Genomic DNA, 18,949 nt, shown 5'->3' on the forward strand with positions numbered 1-18,949 from the left:
TGACTTTGTAGTAACACTACGATTTTGTGTTTTGTTTTGTCTTTTCCTTCATTTTATTTCATTATTCCCACCATAATAATGACTCCTTTAATTTAAACTAAAAACCACAGAAAGTTCCTGAAAGGGTGAGAGCCTAGGAATGAAGGTGCCAAAGACTGAGAGAAAGGTGGAGTGGGAAGCTGCAAATCCTCTTGACTGAACCCCTGAAGTCGCTGGCTACTTGGAGCTGCAATTGGTTGATGTTCTTGAAACTTGAGTTTTTGTAATAAATAATGGCTTGACAAATAATGAATCCAGATCTTCCCTTTCAGTAACACAAGACACAACATGTTGTTCCTTTCCCAGATTATACCAAAAGACAAAAGAAAATAAAACTTAGGGGCCTCCCCGGTGGCGCAGCGGTTGAGCGCTGGGTTGCGAAGCTGCCTGCGGCCTCTGCGGCGCCGGTTCGATCCCCGGCTGCTCCCCGGCCACCGGAGGAGGATCCCACATGGTGCGCAGACCTCTCCTGCCGCCCGCTGCTCCCCTCAGCAGTGTACTTCAGTCCCTCTGCCTGCTCTGCTCCCCACTCTGGCTCTGGTGAATTCTCTCACCTTCCCGCGCTTCTGACTGTGCCCAGTGCATGTATAAACAAAACAAACAAACAAATATAATAAATAAATAAAAACATGCCTCTATTAAAAAAAAAAAAAAAAAGAAAATAAAACTTAGGTGTTTTTAATAAAGATGCAAAATTAAAACCTGCAGTTCCTAAAAATTGCTTTGTGAAATGCCTACTGAGAAGCAGGCACTTGTGAGCACATTTGAGGGTAAGTTTTGTGTTGTAAAGCCAAGAATCTTGGTTTAGAAATTAAGAGGCTAGGATTCTAGTAGTGCTTCAGCAATCTCCTTCCCTCCAACTTGATCAAATATCTAATTTACAAAAATCAGTACCTTTATTTCTAAAACAAAGATAAAAATCTTAACCTTGTCTAACCAAAATGAGGTCAGTGGCTGCAAATATCTTTTTAGCTGTAAAGGAGTCTCTTTTATACTACATGAGCTAATGTTAGAATCATTTCTATTTAAAACATGGGGGAAACTAGTTCTAGCCAGTTAAATGGGCTTGCCTCAGTTTTTTCATATATAAAATGGGGCTAATGATAGCAACCCCACCTACTTCAATGAGTTGTAAGGATAAAATAAGATAATAGATGTGAAAGTGTCTTCAAAATGAAAGTGTTCTTTGTGATACAAGATGATTATTTTAAGCAAATGGCTTTTCTTGAGTTTTACAACAATCCTGAGTAAAACAACATGTAACAAAATTGAAAAGCTACCTTCAGAAACCTCAAGTAATTGCACATTAAAAAAAGATAGGAATAGAGAGGCTGAAGGCGTTATTGTATTTAGGGAAGGATAAATATAATTAAATGGTATATTCAAAGTTAGTACTTGATAAACATTTTTTAAGATTTGTTTTTATTTATTTATGCATAAAAGAACTGGGGCATAGGCCAGAGGGTGGGGGCGGGGGTGGGGGGATGAGAGTATTCACCAGAGACAGAGTGGAGAGCAGAACAGGGGGGTGTACTGAAATACACTGCTGAGGGGAACAGCAGGCAAAACTAAGGGGTCATGCTGTGCCATGTGGGTCAGCTCCATGAATGGGGATTGAACTCATATGGCAGTGGCTGGTGATAGCTTGATAGCTCTGAGACTTTAACCTCTGTGCCACCAGGGAGGATCCTTGATAAACACTTTTTAAATACCTGTATTTAAATTAGTTGTATTGACTAAAATCCATATCTAATAAACCAATTTACTTCAATAATTTTTTAAAAATAAATCAGGTATATTGTAAAAACAAAGTGTTCATTAGGAATATTAATATTCAGCTGATATTTGTATACCAGGTATTTTTAAATGTATTATTTAATTTTTTAGTACCCAAAACTGGGGTAAAATGTAAGCCCATTTAAAAGTTGAGAGAACTGAGGTTCAGAAAGGCTGTTTACCTTGCCTCAAGTTAAACAGCAGATTCAAGATATTCAGATCTCAAATCCCCTCCTCCTTCCTCTCTTTTCTCTGGAGTGTTACTGAGGAGGCCTCTATTCAGTCCTTGGGGGGATACTGAATCCAACACTTAAACCTGTCAGTCAGAGATTTTTGTTTAGTAAAAACCAGAGGTGGATTGCAACATTTTTAAAGAATATGGATAAACCAATACCTCTTAGCCAAAACTTACTGTCTCATGAATGAATTTCAGTGGCTTCAGAAATTTGGACTCTGACCTTTGGAACATACATTTAATGTAAAGGGACTAGTTGCCTTTTCTTAAATGTTTCCATAGCCAATTTATTCCTTTCCAGAGAGAGAGAGAGAGAGAGAGTTAATTATGAAATGCTAAGGGTTAAAATAAGAGAAAAAAATTGAAGTATTATGAGATCTTAGAAATGAAGACCATTCAGATCTCTTGAGAAGTATCAGTTATTTAAGAGTGATGTATGGTTGTTGCCACACATAATGCGGTCATCTTAAAAAACTTTTATCTCTTGTTGATGTTATAATTTTTATACAACCTAGTTTAATGAACTTGGTGTCATTTTCAGGTTTGAATTTTGGTCAGCTCTGTTTACCAGGAATTTTAATTACTTAATTACTTTGAAATCTAAATTATCAAGTCTGTTTCATTGCCTTTGACATACTGGTAAGATTGTTCAACATTACAGTTTGAAGTGAAGAGACCTTCAAATTTACATTTCTGATTAGGCTGTTTTATTTCCCATTATCTACATTGACAGATATTTCCCAGAATGACATTGACATGCTACTTATGACTTGTCAAGTAAGTTTTAATGAGTATCTGTAGTGTTCTGTTCTCTTGAAGAATTATCTAGGTATCATACTTGTTTGCATACAGTTACATGCATCCATTAAACTATGATCTTTTCATGATTAGAAAAGTAGCATTGTGGATGGAAATATGAAACTCTTATTTAAACATCCATTTATTTTTCCTTTTATTTGCTCCTGGAGTAACAGATTTTTATCCTTCTTAATAAGTAGCTGAGTTTAATCTTGAGAATCTTTAAAGCAAACTAGTCTCCCAGTGTTCAATCTAATGTCAACTGAAGTTAACTATCTAACCCAGGAACTTTATTATTTTTTTCTTAGCAAGATTCTCTCCAAGAGAATTCTTTTTTTTAATATATATGTTTTTTACATCATTTTTCAATTTTGCACAATGTATGCATTTTCATCTTAGTTATCGTCTCCATATAATTCCCACCCCAGCCCCCCTTGTTTTGATCCTACTCCTCCTCCCTTCCTCCCCCCCAATATGTCTCTGGTTTATAGTTGCTTGTTGATTTTGATTTTTACTTTATTATAATTAGTCTTTTTCTTGGTCCCTTATTTAGGTTTTCTAAATTTGTGCTATGAATGAGGCCATCTGGTATTTTTCTTTTTCTTTCTGGCTTATTTCACTGAGCATGATCCCTTCTAGCTCCATCCATGTTCCTGCAAATTGCATGAATTTATTTTTTTTGAATGCTGAGTAATATTCCATGGTGTATATATACCACATCTTCTTGATCCACTCATCTATTTTTGGGCATTTGGGTTGTTTCCATAACTTAGCTATTGTAAAGAGTGCTGTTATAAACATAGAGGTGCAGGTGCCCTTTGGAATTAATGTTTTTGTGTCTTTTGGGTAAATACCTAGGAGTGGAATTGCTGGATCATATGGAAGCTCTATTTTAGTAAGTTGAGGAATCTCCACACAGCTCTCCATAGTGGTTGGACCAGATTGCACTCCCACCAGCAGTGCAGAAGAGTTCCTTTTTCTCCACATCCTCACCAACATTTGTTGTTGCTAGTTTTTTTAATATGTGCCATTCTCACTGGTGTAAGATGGTATCTCATTGTCGTTTTGATTTGCATTTCCCTGATTACAAGTGATGTGGAACTTTTTTTCATATGCCTCTTGGCCATTTGCATTTCCTCTTTGGAGAAGTTTCTTTTTAGCTCTTCTGCCCATGATTTTACTGGATTATTTACTTTGTTTTTGTTGAGTCTCATCACCTCTTTGTAGATTTTTGTGATCAGTCCTTTATCATTAGTGTTGTGTGCAAAAATTTTCTCCCAGGCCTCCTGTGAAGCTGCCTGCAGCCTCTGCAGCGCTGGTTTGATCCCTGGCTGCCAGCGAGGGTCTCACATGGTAGGACAGACCTCACCTGCCACTTGCTGCTCCCCTCAGCAGTGTACTTCGTCGTCTGCCTGTTCTGTTTCCCCGCTCTGGTTCTGGTGAATTCTCTCACCCTCCTGCGCTTCTGACTGTACCCAGTGCTTGTAAATGAATAAATAAATCTTTAAAAAAATACAAAAAACAAAAATTTTCTCCCAGTTGGTGGGGTGTCTCTTTGTTTTTAACCCAGGAACTTTAAAGAGACCAGTGATGATTGCTGAGTTATAAGATCATTTTAATACAGTAAAAGTCTGGCTTTTAAAATGTTTATTCTTAAATTAATAAAATTCATTTAACAGATGAGGAAAAGAAGACAAGAAATGTAAAGGGAGGTAAATATAAAATCCAAATAATACGACAGAGTAGTCCAGGGTGGAAAAGTAAACGGCCAACTGAGCTCCACAAGATGTCAAGGACTTTTGGAACTCAAAAGAGGGAGAGATCAGTTTCAACAAGGCTTACAGTTTCTTGTACATTGGAATTTCAAAGATAAGGTTTTAGTGACTTAGAACTTCAAGATTGGTTATTACTACAGAGGGTTGGTGTGCAAGGGAAGAAGACATTGGAATCACTAAATTTCTTTTAGAAGCTCAACAATCATAAAATTGGCCTTGTATTGTTTCTGCTACTTTTAATATTTTAAGACAAGCTATTCTGAAAAACTATCTAAGAAATCTATTTTCTTAATCACCCTGGCTTTACTTGCTTCTTATCTGATCAGTACTGGATGCCTCAGTTCCAAAAGCGCTCCAGAGGACTGCAATTTTGCCTTTCTTTGCCAATCCCATTTGTCATCTCCAAGCTGGACTTGAGCTTAATTCAGCAGGCACCAAACCCTGTGTTAGTTTTGAGGAGATGTTGTGGAGCTGATAATCTAGAAAGCAGACTAGTTTTTACTAACTATAACACCAAATCAGACTGTGGTAAGTGCTACAAGAGTGTTATAAACAAAGTGTTGAAGGTGAAGTTAATTCTGTCCAGGGGTCAAGAAAGGTCTCAGAGAGAAGGTGACATTTCAGAGGACCATAAAGCAAGAGAAGTATTTTGCTAGCTGGAGAAGGATTGGATGTGATTACAGGCAGGGGGAATAGATGCTCAGGGTTATGGAGTGGGAATGGACTGTGGGAGAAAGGGCAAGTTGTTGAAGGTGGTTGGGTATAGGGTTACTGAGCCCACTAACAAGTCGGTGTAAAAGAGAACACAATCAATATAATATATCCCAAAGCTGCAATTATTACAAGTTTTAGATGCACAAAAAGAGACATCTGCAAGAAATGTTTATTTTTTTTAATTCATTGTGTACCCAGTACTCTGTTAGCCACCATTGAAGATACGAGGGAAACCCTTACCTTGGAAATGTTTACATTTTATCTGGAAGAAAGATTAACTCATATAAAAAATTAAAATAACATTTGAAGGCAAGGCATTAGCGTGCACCAAAACTCAAGTTAAAGATAAGATACCACCAGAGAGCATTTTGCAGCCCTCACACCCCCCTCCCCTCCCCCCCATATTGGTACAGGCAGTCTTGATGCCAGGTGAACTAGCAGAGGGGCTGGAGACTTGGGATCCAACCACAGGAACATGAATAAAGCTAGTGACAAATCCTTATATAGGACTTAATATGTACCTGGCACTGTTTGACGCACTCGCATGTATTAACCAATTAAATCTTCAGTTTCTCTATTTGGGAGAAACAGTTATCTTCAGTTCACATACGGGGAAACTGAGGCACAAAGTCACAGGCAGGACTCAAACCCACGAGGTCTAGCTCGAGTCATGCACTCTGGTCATGTTTGTATTCCCAGAATCTAGCGCAGTATCCTGTGCTGGATGTTAAGATTTAAAAAAAAAAATTAAAAAAATTAAAAGAAACCTAACACACCTTTCCTTGAATATTTTCAGGATAACACGATTCAAATAACATGAACGACTTCGAGGTCCACATTTGCAAATGAGAAGCAGCGCCCTGAAGTGCACAGCCAAAACTTTTGCCTGACCCAAGGACAGCAAGAAAAATGTTTTTTATTTTTTTCATTTTGTAACAATTTGGTGTTTCTGAACGCTAGGGGCTCCCGGAATCTCTGGTTTGAAGAGTAACTTTTCCTTTTAGGACTTTTTTTTTTTTTTTTGGAAGGGGGTGGGGGGAAATGTGGCCTTAATTATCCTACGTCTTAGGCTGCTTAAGGAAGGGGCTGTGCTTTCGGAATCTCTTCGGAGCCAAGTAAGGAGGGCCCTCTGTTTCTCCCTCTCCCTCCCCCTTCTCTCTTTTTAAAGGACCTCGTGAAATAAAAGTGCAGAAAACAAATCCAGGCGATCACAGCAGCAGCCGCAGCGGCAGCAGCAGCAGCAGCAGCGGGAGGAGGGGGGAGGAGAGGAAAAGTAGGAGTGGGGCCGGCGCTGCGGAGTGGCTGAGCTCAGCGCAGCTCCCATTCATTAACCAGCTGCGGAGGAAGGTGGCGGAGTGGCCGCGCTGCCCACTCGCGAGCTCGCGCACACAGACGCGCGCCAGCCCAGCGCGCCCCGGGCACAGCAGCTCTGCAAAAGTTTCTGCTTGGGGCTTGACGCGCTTCTCTTCTTGGACTTTGGCACGATTTGGAGTTGAGGAAGGGAGAAGCAGAGGAGCACGCGGAGGGCTGAAGACACCCCTGTCTGCAGTGGGAAGCAGGCAGCAGGGACTGCGCTCTCGCCTCCACCTCGCGAGCCGCGGCCGACCCCCACTCTCCAGAGCGCCTCGGCCGAGAGACAGCCCGGGTATCTGGGTGTGTGACTGCTGTCCCGGGACGACTTCGCGGGGCGGGAGGCTCGCGGCGCAGCCAGCGCCATGCAAAACTACAAGTACGACAAGGCGATCGCTCCGGAGAGCAAGAACGGCGGCAGCCCGGCGCTCAACAACAACCCGCGGAGGAGCGGCAGCAAGCGGGTGCTGCTCATCTGCCTGGATCTCTTCTGCCTGTTTATGGGTGAGCCCCGTCCCGCCGTCCCTCCGCCCTGGGCGCCCCGCGCGCGCCCCAGCCCGATCGGTGCTTGCGCGCAGGGCTCTCTGCGTCCTCGCTGGCGCGGGGCCCGGGGCTGGACGCGGAGTCTCGGGGCAGCGCCGCGCCGCGCCGCGCTGTCAGCCGCGGGAGGCCCCCGAAGCTTTCTTCGGGAGCCTTCGCGCCGCTTCTGACCCCGAGGCCCCCGCCCACCCCGATCCCAACGCCGTCCTGGCCTGTAACTTAGTGTTTGGGTGTGCCTAGGCTTTCGCGGGCAACTGGAAACCAACTCCTTGAAAGCCGTCTCCAGTTGGAAGCCTGGGCGGAATCCCTCGGAAGGTGTGTAGATTCGTTCTTTTACACCAGGGGAAGCTGAACCCTGACCCAGAGACAGCACAGAACTTGTTGCCTTGCATCCAAGTAAAATGGATCTCCTGGAGCGCAGGGCTCCCGCCTGGAGCCGAGCTGCCTTCCCCTCGGCTGTATGTAAACATCCAGCCCTTCCGCCGTTGCTGCCTCGGCCCGGCCAGACTAGTAAACTGGTCTTTTCACTTGTTTCTCGCTGAACCTCCCCGTCTTCCACCCTGCCCCAGGGTGCTCTCTAGGGGCAAGATGCCAGGTGGCGATTAGGCAGGCATTTTCTTAGGCACCTACTATGTGCCAGGTGATGGTTTTAAGTAACCCTGTCCCTGAGTCGGTGCAGATCGAAGGAGGCGCCCCATTTCACCGACGGGGAAACTGAGGCACTGGAAAAACAAACCACCCGTCCTGGTTTTGGGGAGCACAATCAATTGGGCTCTCAGCAAGATGAGGCGATAGTGCCCTTCTGTTTACCAAACTTGTTAGAGGCCACAGCTAGAAAAGAGTGGTGGGAGTTAAAGGAATTGCAAGAGGGAGGGTAAGGAGGATTTATGAACTCGGTGGGGGGAGGGAAAAAGCTATTGACAAGAATCCACAGGAGTTCCAAGGTTGAAGTCAGCGTAGAAATTTTTTTTAAAGCCAATCTTGGTGTAATGGGAAGCCTACGGGACTTGTCATCAGAAACACTGCCACTCTGCCCCTCGCTGGGTGTGCCACCTAACTGCCTGGCTGGCCTCAGTTTCCTCATCAGTTGAGTGAGTGGGTTTGAACTAGATGCTCTGGAAGGCCCCTTCCTGCATTAAGAACTCGGATTTGGTCCAGGAGCTGTTCTGCCAACTCTTTAACTCAAGAAACATCTGTGTTCCCAATTCAGTTCCCTTAAAATAGAGCTCCTGCACGGAGTCTTAAGTCCCTTGGAAATGGATTTGTCTATGCAAAGCATGGACATCTTGGGCTGGAGATCTACACCTCTTGGGCTCCCCACTCATTCTGTGGCAGGGCCCTTCCTGAGGTCCATCTGTCCGTCACTTGACTGTCCATGGTAAATTTTGAGAGTCAAAGAGGGGTGTGATTCTTAGAGTTTGAAAATGAAAATGGCCCCTTTTAGATCAGGAGAGTTAGCCCAGGTAAAATTGTGTGGAAGGGCAAAAGAGGAACAGGAGTTCTGGTAGCAAATCCCTTCCCCACTTCTTATAAATTTAGCATTTAGATGCTATGTAAAGGATTTGTCACTGGGGGGCCTACCTTCCTGGTGGTGACTGGCTTATTATCATGCACAGTGGGAAGATTAGTACTGAATGTCCTGCTGCCTGCTATTGAATTTTTAAAAGACCGTCCCTGGTCCTGGGGGAGTAGGTGGAAACACTAAACACGTTGAAGCTGTTTGCTGTAAACTTGCCTGGGGCTTCCAGCAATCTTGGGAGTTGGGTGGTGGGGAAGGCTCTTTCTAGACTACCTGCAGAGAGTGGCCTCCTACCTCCTCCTTGGTGATTAGGAAAGCAGAACGTGCTGGACAGCCTTTGCACAGTTTCATTGTTCTCCTGCCCCCCTTCCACACTTTGATTCCAGAAGACAGTCCCAAGAGATAGTGTATTCCTAATAAAGAAAAGGAAGTGTGGAGGGATTTGCAAAAAGACACACCGATCAGCTACAGTGCAGCCGGTGATATGGAAACCCTCGGAATCTCTGTTGTCCACTGAGGGTGTAAGTAAGGTGTCTGTTTACAAGTTGGTCATCTGCCTCGCTCCCCCAATATTCTAAGCCAGCATATTTATATTGTTTACTCACTGTAGGTTTATTTGAACAAATGGCTCTGTTTACCTCAAAAAAGTAGTAAGATGACAGGACTCTATATTTTATTATAAGAAGCACATAGCTGTTCATTTTAAGGGTATGTGCCATGCCTTTATAACTTATATCAGCAAAGTCATTATCAGTCTCCCCTCTGCACAGACCAAAACACAATGTCACAAGTTTAATACCTCTCTCACATGTTTAATAAGAAGAACTGTAAGGTAAATGTTTACTTGAGAAAATTGTGCAGGAGAACTCTATTTGGCATCCAAAAGAAAATTAATAGCACACATGTGATTTTAATATTCCACACACCACAGTCCTAAAAAATTGTTTCTACTTGCTTTGCTTTTTGCTAAGATTGTCAGTATGATTTAATTTTCTATATAGTTTATTGATCATATGGTCTGGATTACATGGCACTAATATATTAAAAAGAGACGTAGCTTTCTGTTTATTCTCTCATAGGAATATATACCAAGCTTCATCTCCTTGTATCTGGAAAAAATAAAAGCTGATGTGCTATATAAGTGTTATATAAGTGGAAATATGCAAGCAGTCTAACTTATTTCACTTACCTCTTTGGAATGTTAAAAAATTGGTGGAAAAAAGCCAAAAGTCCTCTCCTGTTTGAAGACCAAAAAAATCTGGTATCAAAAAAACATCCATGGGAGTTTGCCTCCCATCTTTGCTGACTAATTGCTTTTATAAATACAGTTATGAATCTTTGCATGGTATTTTTTTCTGGTGTTGATTTTGTTTTCTCTTCCATGAAGTAATGTGCCTTGACCTCCTGTCTTTTGTGCATTGGCTCTAGGTCAGGAGGCTCAGAACCACAGCATCCACTATCTTTCCAAGCTCTCTTGGCTTCATTTTATTTTTTTTACTTAAAAATTATATTAAATATTTATTAAAGCAACATAGAAAAAACATAGACAACATAGAAAAATTATTCTGCTTAGGACACACTTGGGAATAAACCATTGTATAAATTATTGCACAACTGAAACCAGAGTACATAATGTTTGCCCCTTTTTAATGTTAGTTTATATACTTGTCACTGCAACTCAGATGAAGAGATTATCTCCATTTTATAGATGAGGGAAAAACTGACATAAGGCAAGGCTGAGGTTTAAGCTGTTGATTTGGGTCAATCCCTGGTTTTCAGCAAGCATGATGGAGTCCATCCCCCTTTCCTTTCCTATCTGAAGAATCCTGAAACTAGATTCTCATCAGAAAATCCTGAAGCTCAGTTCACAAAAAGCACTGCTTCTGCATTTCCTAGTTACCCATTGGAACCAGAGCAGATGGACAGGAATGGTCCAGTTCTTTCCTGGTGAGTGACATGGTTTCCTTGCTCCATGGCTTTGTTTTGATTTGGGGCTACTTCTGGTATTAAGTCATTCCCAGGTTTTGAGAGTGTCTCTTTACTGCAGGGGACATAGCCCTTCATGGGTGTAGCAGAAAGGCGGAGATTTGGTCAAACATGCTGACCTCCTATCCCTGCCTTCCACCTTCCCTGTGTCCATTTCTGGATGTTTATGCAGTGCCCTCTTCCATCCCATGCACTTAGATGGGACGGCAGTTTTAGCCAGGTCTGGCTCTGGGTCCTGTGGACTTTGTTCAAGGTCCTTCGTCTTCTGAGTTCAGTTAGCTCATCTGCCAAATGGTGATCAGGGTGACCACTTTGTTGCATTCCTGTGAGGAGAAGAAATATTGGATGCAAAAGTTATTTGTCATCTTTCAAGACTTGGGCAAATACAAGGGGTTTAGAATCTGGATCCCTGGATAAAGGTTTTATGATCTGCTTCATATATTGTGTCTCAGAATCATAGGTAGATGAGGGCATGAAATAAGTACTTGGTAATCACGCTGCAATGAAGACCATAAACCATTCACCTCAAATAGGAGAATGTCACATTTGCCCAGTAAGTTGAAGACATGATTTCTATTCATTGTTGATCTAAATGTTAGCTGGGAGAAGGCAGCCCATAAAATTCATCAGACTTCTTAAACCCTGAACCCTGTTCCTCATTTGACTTTCGAGGGTGGAAGGATTACAGTCAGGGTGGGAGTTATTTAAGGAAGCAGGTGATGGTCAGGTTCGACCTGAATGACCTGACTCCTATCCCATCAGAGTCAATGAGGCAAAAGGAAAGATGCTCAAACGGGTAAAAATATAGAATTTGGATGATCAGTAACCCTGTGGTTCCAGGATGTTTGTGACTCCAGGAGGTTTTTGGACATTTCTTAACTTGCAATGAAATCATTGAGATAAAATTCTAGAACTCTTTCAGTGTAATGGACATATAAGATTGCCGTGTGCTATTATGAAACTTTTCACTTTCAGCAGCCGACAAGGGGGAGGAATGAGGTGTAGTGAAGAGAATGGGAGGCGTGGAGCCAGAACCTTCAGGTTCCAGGCTGCCGTTGCCACCACCCTCTAGTTGTGTGATTGGTAAAAGGAGTGGTTGAGTGGGATCTTGAACATGCTTGAGGCTGCCACGTGACATTCTGTGGCCGATTCCTAGGAATGATACTGGTTGAATGTCTCCTTCATGCATGCATTCTTGCTTATTAGTTAGCTCTTTCTCATCTCTTAGCTCAGTGAGACTTCACCACAGTGAGGAGCTTGCACATATGAGTTCTGGTCTTGTATTGCCATTTTGATGCTGTGTGTCTTGGGGAAAATTCACTTGAGTTTTCTGGGCCTCACTTTCTTTATCATTGCAACAAAGGGAAGGGATGGATCATCTCTGAAACCCATTCTGATGCCAACAATTTTATGAATCTTTGCTGGAGATACTGTGATAGATAAAAGCAAGTCACTGCTTCTCTTAGATCAGTTGTCATCAATTGAATTGTTACATATTTTTTTACCAAGGAAATAATGCGGACAATTAGCTTGTTAAATTTGTTCATTTTGGAGGAAGCGCAAGTACCCTGTTTTACTGCATGGAGTTAATTCAGTATGCTGAGAAAATGGCTAGATTTTCTCTTGGCTAGTTGTGTCCTTTCACCTGCTTCCTGAAATGTGGTAATCACAAGCAGGCAAGTAAGCAGGCATAACCGGCAATTTTTCCCTTCTTGTGGCTGTTATTATATTCACTAAGCATGTGTTTTTAATAACTCAACATATATTGATAACCAACTCTACCATGTGAACTGCAAAATATAGAAACAAATTTTTCATTAGTTAACTGGTGAACCGCTTAGTTTACTAAAAAGGGAACCTCCATTTAGTAGGTAAGGCCTGCTGGCTTTTCTTAGATGGTTGAAAACCTCATTGTCCAGAATGGCAAGTTATTTTTTTTTTTTTTCTCTTTGCACTTTCCTCCCTAACCTTCTCTCAAACTTTAGAGATATACCTTAGGGGTATGGCTGCCTTTCTTGGTGAGTGCTAATGCCAGGGTTGGTGGCCTTTTCCACTTTTCCACTTTTAGCCCTTTTGATCGCCTGTCAATTTTGGCCTCTTTCTCCCCCAACCCCCCCCCTCCTGGGCAGTTGTTTGGGATGGCAAGCCCAGCTGGTCACAGCATGATGCTAATGAGACTGTAGTCCAGCTTCTTCCCTGTGAAGACAGTTATATTTATGGAGAAACCCTACCCTTGTGTCTATTCCACCCAGTGCACATTGTTTGAGGAGTTAAGAATTTATTTTGGGGATGCCTACTATGTCAATATTTCACAAGGTCACCTAATAAAGAGACCCCTCTGTGTGAAACACACAGATTCTCCTTCCTGGGAGATTCAGATTCAGTTTTCCTTGGGCCAGGCCCCGGATTCTGTATTTTATGAAAGCTTCTGGTGATTCTTATCAGGGCTATTGGAGAACCACTATGCTGTTTATTATATACAGTTCACATCTTCAGGGCAGTTGAATTATATCTAGGGCTTTTTGTCCCTGCACTGAATGTTCTGGCACTTTCCACATTATCAGGTTGTCTGTTTGTGGCCAGTGCACCTGTCTTTTTCAGTAAAGATAATCAAGCTTGTTACAATTCTTTCAAGATGAAAAATTACCCCTGGTGCCGGACTGAAGGTCTGTGATTTTTAGTGCAAGGACTTGGGTGGTGTCTCCTAATTGCTGGAAGGCTAGGACCCGTATTTGTTTCCACATTCCAACTGAGTTCTCTATAGTTGAAGTTGCCAGTGAAGTGACTACTTTGGATAAACGAGGTGCTAACTCTATAAATATTTTCTTCTGAGATATTGACGTGTATGTGAGTGAAGAGTGAAAGGAATACATTAGATTCCTCAATGGTGCCTTCAAAACATCAAATTCAGCTTGGCAAAATATTGTAGAAACAATACAAGCTTTGGATTTACCCAGCTCTGATTTGAATCCTGACTTAAAACACTCATGCCCATAGGCGACAGCAGCAAAAAGTATTTAACCATTGAAGACTTCAGTTTCCTAAAGTTAGAGAAACTGGTGACACCCTGGTGTGGCCTCACATGAGATCATAAATCTGAAAGCAAAGTTAGAAAGTACTGTCATTATCAGGTATTATGTTGTTATTATTGTGCAAGTAATAGTGTTCTTCAATGGTTCTATGAAATCCTGTTATATTTTCGGCAGCAAAGGTGCCTGAAACACATTAGTAGAAAAAATGGTGAAGAGACTCTTAAGAAAATACCAGGCAGAGTGAACACAAATGTTTTCCATTAGCTGAAGAGAAGCAGGGGCGGGTTTTCTGACCCTGTCTGGAAAAGTTACAGTGCAGGAACCTCAATAGTCTTTGGTGGCTGGATTCTTCCTCTTTGAAAGGGAGATGTCCGTATCATCTTAAGAGAAAGACAAATACACCTTAGGAAGGGTGGGAAGGAATTTGGACAAATGGTGTGATTTTGGGTCAGTTCTTTTTTGTGTCTTGACAGCCTAGCGAAAAACCTACTAGAAAGAATAGCTCTGATTGAGAATGATCACAGTGTTTGTCATCTAGGGCACTCTATCTTTATTGAGGAAGGACTAGTTGTGCTAGTAATTATGTTTACTCTTCGGGCCAACCATGTGATATAGATATTAGATACCGTAAGTAGATGAGGAAACTTACAGCTCAGAGAAGTTAAGTAACTTGCCAAAGGGTACCCAGCTAATAAAGTAGTCATGGAATTTTCCAGAGCTCTTGTTAACTTTGCTTGCTGCCTACTTTTTAATTTAGTGCCACATAGACTCACTCTTTTCTATGTCATTTATTTTAATTTTGTAAAGTTTGAATAGGGACAGTATGTTCTGTAGAGCTCAATATAGGGCACAGATGAGTCTTAACTCACCAACTATATTGGTCAGTGGAGGAGTCAGTGTTATACATAAATAAATGCAGAACAGCATAGCATATGTTGAATGAACCTCTCTATGGACATAATAAAGAAAATACCACTGGAGCAATTCTTCATTGTCTAGATTCATGGAATCTTTAGAATTTGAAAGTGCCGTGGAGATTTCATTATCAACAATACCAAGGTCATTTTTTATCTCAGTCAGAAGAACAGGCCTCTTTGAACAGTGGGGGTTTGGGTGGGAGGTCTGAGGAGGGAAGCACAGTCTTCTGAGTCAGATATGGGAGTTTGCCTACATGTATTAGCTCTGGTAGCTGACGCAAGTTACTGAATGTCTTTGAGGTTTGTTTTCTCTTTCATGAAATGATGGGATGCTGTGTGCTCTGAAGTTATGATGCTATGCCAGGTGTTTGAGGTATGTAGACAAGCTATGTCCTAGTCAGTACTTTGATTTGCCTCTGGGGAACCTGAGGTTTGGAATGACTAGTGCTTGTCCAGTGATCTGGGTCTAGAACCCAGGTCTAGAACAAGGTCTAGAACCCAGGTCTTATCTTTATACCATTTTACTATTCTGGTTTTTGTCAGTTTGAAATTTGTTATCATCCGTGAAGTAGAGTTCTCCAGAGAACTCCATTCTCTTCTTTCTCTTGTCTGTGTCAATCAAAAGAGGAACAAGTTAAACAGGTTTAACTTTTAATCCAAATCAGTTGATGGTTAGTTGTGTGAGGGCAGAGATACATGGGGCATGAGATACAGCTTTTTGATATATTACCTTTCTTCAAATTGGCATTTGTTCTAGAAAGTGCTTACTACCAAAGATCACCGCTGACTGATGTGGATGAAAACGTGCGCCATCTTTTTAAAATGATGTATCCCGGCAGAGAAGAAAGACAACATACATTTTAAAAAGTTTTGTTTTTTAAAAACCTCCCAGTCACTTCTTGAGGTGAAAATTATTCCCAATTGACGGAGGAAGAAACTGCGCCTTGTGTTAAATAATTTTCTAAAGCATTAATTGGCAGTCCCAAGTTCAAAGGCAAGGTCAGATTCTTGAATATCCTTAGAAAACTATTCTTCCCTAGATCTGGGTTCAGTTATAAATTATGATCTGCATTAAAATACCCAAATTTCAAACAAACCAAACAAACAACACACATAAGTCTCAGTTGGAAACTTTTGAAAGGAATTTGTTGATTTTTGTATGCTTTGAAAGTATACATTGCAATCAGAGTATTGGTGGTGTGTTTTTGAGGTTTGTCACAAATTAACAAAATTATATGCCTAGAGAGTTTTGCAGACAAATGCAAATCAATGTAAGCGCCTTGTCATAATAAGCAGTATGCTTTGGTTCCTGTTTATGTGTTCCTAAAGCGCATAGAATACACATGATTACATTGACACAAAGGAAGCCATTCTCATTGACAGTTTCTTTGTACCTGGCCCCCAGATTAGCCTGTGGTATCAATCAGTATAATTTCTAGAGAACCCGTTTAATTAGGTCTATGTCTATACCTGTCTTTCAAGTATAAGTCTAGTTTTCTGCTATTGTTGCTTATGCACCTACTATGTGCTGGGCCCTTGGAGTTCCTTGCCCTTTAAGACTTCCTAGACTGGTGAAGAGGAAACAGACTTTTAAATCATCACACACTGTGATGTTGACTTTGGAGTGGTGAGGGCAGGGTCTGTAGCTACCCTCTGTAGAGGGATGAAGTTTGCCTGAGGGCATGGAGCTGGGTCTTGCTAGAGAAACAAGAGTTATAAGCTGAGGAGAGGGTATTGCATCAGGTGCTGAGATATGGAAAGGAGAGCATACATGGAATGGTGAGTAGTTGGAGGTCAGGGTGTTAGTATTATGCACTTGCACTTGTGGGGGAGGGGCTGTAAATGAGCAACTGAGAACATGAACTGCCTTTTGGGAGGATCAACCAAGCAAATGAAGTTGTATTTTGTTTTGGCTTTATTATGGAAAATTTCATATAGAAAGCAAACATAGTATATTACTAGGAATGGACTTGCTGGGTCGTACAACTCCATAATGAACTTTCTGAGAAACAGCCAAATTATTTTTCTGTAGTGGCAGCACTGTTTTATTTTAATTTTTTAAAAGATTTATTTTACTTATGCATACAAGAGCTGGGTTGTAGGCCAGAGGTGCTGGGGAGAGGGGGTTGGTGGTTGAGAGAATTCAGCAGAGACAGAGTAGGGAGCAGAACAGGCAGATCAACTGAAATACACTGCTGAGGGGAGCAGCGGGCCAGACAGGAGAGATTTGCTGCCCCATGTGGGTTAGCTCCCTGGCCGGGGATCAAACTCATATGTTGCAGTGACTGCTGATAGCTTCATAGTGTTGAGACTTAATCCCTTGCACCACTTAGGAGGCCCTGCAGTGTTTTAGAAGTATCGTAAGATTATTTAAAATATGTAAGGGAAAAATACAGGTTTTACAGATGATTTTGGAATGAACATATTTGTCAAAAGTCTTTAAGAGGGTACAAATCTGATTTGTGGTTTGAGATTGTTGGGTTTGGAGGGAGGGAAATTGGAGGTGTGAGGCAGATGAGAGCTATACCTGCGGCACTGGGGACCTGAAAAGAAGGATGGGTAAGAAAGATTACAGGTCGTTGCTCTCTCCATGGGCATCTCTGAATGGTGGTGTGCCACTGCCTCCACAGACATTTTAAATAGTGTCTATGGAAGAGGTAGGAAATCCATATAATAGAATAGTAAATGCCTTTTTTATTAGTCTTATTAGAAAATGAGACTGTAAGCTATTGTTATTTTCTTGCTCTGGAATTTAAAAATTTCTCAAATGTCCCTTAAAATAAATGGAACATGGTGCCATTTATTGTTTTTTTTTTCCTTACATATTTTAATGAACCTGAAGATATGTCTAAAATGGTATAAGCCACTGTGGAAAATGGCTTGTCAGTTTCTTAATGAGTTAAACATAGAGTTGGATTAGATAGTTTTTCTTGGGTTGTAATGCCATATCAAAAAACAGCTATGGTGAGATACAATTAACCTACCAGACAGTTCATCCACTTAAAGTGTACTGGCAGAGTATTTCATCACTGCAAAAAGAAACTGACTCCCAGTAGCTGTCACTGCCTACTTCCTACTGCCCTCCAGCCCATGACGGCCATTAACCAACTTTCTGTCTCTAGGTTTGCCTGTTCCTGACACTTTATGTAAGAGTCAGCATATAATCTGTGGTCTTTTGTGACTGATTTCTTGTACTCAGCATCATATTTTAAGGTTCCTCAGTGTTGTAGCATGTGTCAGTATTTCATTTACTTTTACTACATATCCACACAAAAATCTGTACCAGAATGTTCCTGGCAGTGCTATTCCCAGCAGCCAAATGTGGAAATAACCCAAATGTTCATGAACCAATCAATGTATATATAAACTAAATGTGGTATGTCCATGCAATGGACTTTAGAAGGTCTGTACCATAGGCACTGAGTTAATACAGAATTTCTAGGGTCTGGCTGGGAAATTAAAATACACTGGGGCAAAAGCATTCAAGAAAAACAGGGCTTTCAATTCCAGCAGAAAATAAGCCACTTTGGTTTTAGATTAAATTTTCCTAAGGCTGTTGATGGAGCTCGAGAACTTCAATTATGATTTTGCCTTAAATTCTTCATTTGTCATTATGCTGTCCTCAGTGAAGTCCAAATATTTATTATTAACTAATAATCCCATTCACTGAATAGTTCTTACTACCTGTGTGCATTTCAGATTTCAAATTTTAATATCCATTTTTGCCGCAATTAATCTTTCTCATGCTAATCTCCAACTCCACAGCCCTGAAAAGCCAACAAAACAATATTCCAAAACCACCACACCCAGAGTATCATTTTCCAAATGTCAACCGGAAAAAGACTGGGAAAAGAACCTTTTTGAACTCTTACACTGTAGTCAGGCACATTCACTTACCTCACGAAGACCTTGAACCTTGAAGGGTAGAGAATGCTGTAACTGAATAGTTGGCTGTGGATTCTGCAACTGGAAAATGGAGCATCTGGGATAAGAACCAACCAACAGCTGTGTCTTTTCTCCAACCATGGAGAGTGGTATTGGAATTTGTACTGACTTGCTATTTTGAATAATAACCATGTGAAGCAAGCTAACCAGTTTTAAAATGAAATTGAGGGATTATAAAGCATTCAAGTTTGATTTGCCCGTTTTAAATCCTTTACCCATTTTAGTATTGCCTGCTTCTTTGTAAATTTGTAGAGGCTAGAGATTAGATGCAAAACCTGTCACCTACAAGAAGGCAGGGCATGAACTTTCCTGAATACCTCTCT

The 18,949-nt window shown here is 41.4% G+C and overlaps 1 protein-coding gene across 1 annotated transcript in view; it reads left to right on the plus strand.

Moving 5' to 3' along the window:
- Positions 1 to 7,052: 7,052 nt before the first annotated feature.
- The window catches only part of PLPP3 (phospholipid phosphatase 3), a gene marked incomplete at both ends in the record, with an annotated part of 76,511 nt that continues 64,614 nt past the window's right edge, over positions 7,053 to 18,949 (plus strand). Inside the window, one exon of the mRNA XM_084242214.1 lies at positions 7,053 to 7,191. Coding sequence (XP_084098340.1) covers positions 7,053 to 7,191 — 139 coding nt within the window. The remainder of the gene's footprint in view (positions 7,192 to 18,949) is intronic.

Source organism: Talpa europaea, assembly GCF_964194135.1.
Source record: "Talpa europaea genome assembly, chromosome: 9".
Taxonomy (NCBI): domain Eukaryota; kingdom Metazoa; phylum Chordata; class Mammalia; order Eulipotyphla; family Talpidae; genus Talpa; species Talpa europaea.